We start from the raw sequence: 1425 nt of genomic DNA, 5'->3' as shown, positions 1-1425 counted from the left end.
GGCCGTTGTACTGCCAGTATGTGCCATGTGGGGGGAGGCAGCACGTTCCAAGAATGGTGGGAGGGGCTCCAGTGGATTATGAAGGGGCAGCTGGTTGATTTTTTTTCTGTTGACTTGATACCTGAAGTAGGGAAGATCAGCTAAAGGCCTTCTGAAAGTTGCTGTGGAGCACTTGACCAGCATCATCTTTGACAGAACCTGTGGGATCAGCTCCCCTGCTGTGGTTGACTTGCTGCCCTGCTGCTCTGAAGGCACTGGGTGACTAAATTACTTTCAATATGGAGAAATTTTCATCAGCAGAGTGGGAGATCGTTGGCACACGATCTGTGCTTCTGCCACGCCATGCAGTGACTGGGGGAGGATGGATGGGAGGTGTTAGGGAAGGCATTTCTGCAGGATATGGAGAAGGGTTTTTGTACCTGAAGCTGATGAAAGTGTCACATCATGACCACTACAGCTTTTGTAAACACCACTTAGTCCTTTCTTTGCTGTAAATCATGGATGCTGACTTCCCCATGGCCAAGCTCAAAAAGAAGGATGCAGATAGATAGTATCTCCTCAGCTCTTTTGAAAGTGTCTTGAATGTCAGCAAGCTCAGCCTGAATCTTTTTGTTTTTTTTGTTTGGCATTGCTTAAAAACAAACCAGTGGGTTAGAGGCTGGTTGCTTGACATTCTCCCCACCATCCTTAATTCCCCAGCTGGCTGCGGGTCAGCGAGCTGGAACCCCTCCTGCCTGACAACTCTTCACCTCTGCAGAGATTCCCAGCTTGGCTGCAAGCTCTTTGCCTTTGAAAGTGTGGTTGTGGTCCTGTGCCTGTGACCGTGGGGACTGACCACCCCGAGGGTGTCCTGTGCAGATGCTGAAAGGGCAGAATGTGTCACAGTCCTCTCAACAGACAGTTTTCTGAACTAGAGTACAGGGAACCAAAAATGATCACCACTCAGCACCATCAGACCCCAGACACTGCTGTTCCTGTGGCTGTTCTGCTGGCAGTGGCAGGACTGCAGCTGCTGTGGAGGACAGAGAGGAACTGCCATTCGCACAGTGCCTGTTACCTGCTCGTGTCTGTACATCTTTGTGTCTGTTACATGTTTATCCTTCACCTTCTAGATTATCTCATAAACGTGATGGATGCCCTGGGCCTTCAGCCCTCCAGGACACTGCAGAGTCTGGTGGTGCTGCTGAAGGCCAAGCCCGAGGACTGCAGCTGCTGTGGAGGACAGAGAGGAACTGCCATTCGCACAGTGCCTGTTACCTGCTCGTGTCTGTACATCTTTGTGTCTGTTACATGTTTATCCTTCACCTTCTAGATTATCTCATAAACGTGATGGATGCCCTGGGCCTTCAGCCCTCCAGGACACTGCAGAGTCTGGTGGTGCTGCTGAAGGCCAAGCCCGAGGAGTACCGGCAGGCCGGGCGGAGC

The 1425-nt window shown here is 51.3% G+C and overlaps 1 protein-coding gene across 1 annotated transcript in view; it reads left to right on the top strand.

The window, feature by feature from the left end:
- COG7 (component of oligomeric golgi complex 7) overlaps positions 1 to 1418 on the top strand; it is a gene marked incomplete at both ends in the record, with an annotated part of 18664 nt that extends 17246 nt beyond the window's left edge. The window contains one exon of the mRNA XM_008935697.1: positions 1313 to 1418. Coding sequence (XP_008933945.1) covers positions 1313 to 1418 — 106 coding nt within the window. The remainder of the gene's footprint in view (positions 1 to 1312) is intronic.
- Positions 1419 to 1425: the final 7 nt, after the last annotated feature.

The sequence above is a fragment of the Merops nubicus genome, unplaced genomic scaffold (genome assembly GCF_000691845.1).
Source record: "Merops nubicus isolate BGI_N331 unplaced genomic scaffold, ASM69184v1 scaffold10132, whole genome shotgun sequence".
NCBI lineage: Eukaryota > Metazoa > Chordata > Aves > Coraciiformes > Meropidae > Merops > Merops nubicus.
The sequence above is the reverse complement of the archived record's forward strand: the minus strand, read 5'-3'. Positions and strand labels throughout refer to the sequence as shown.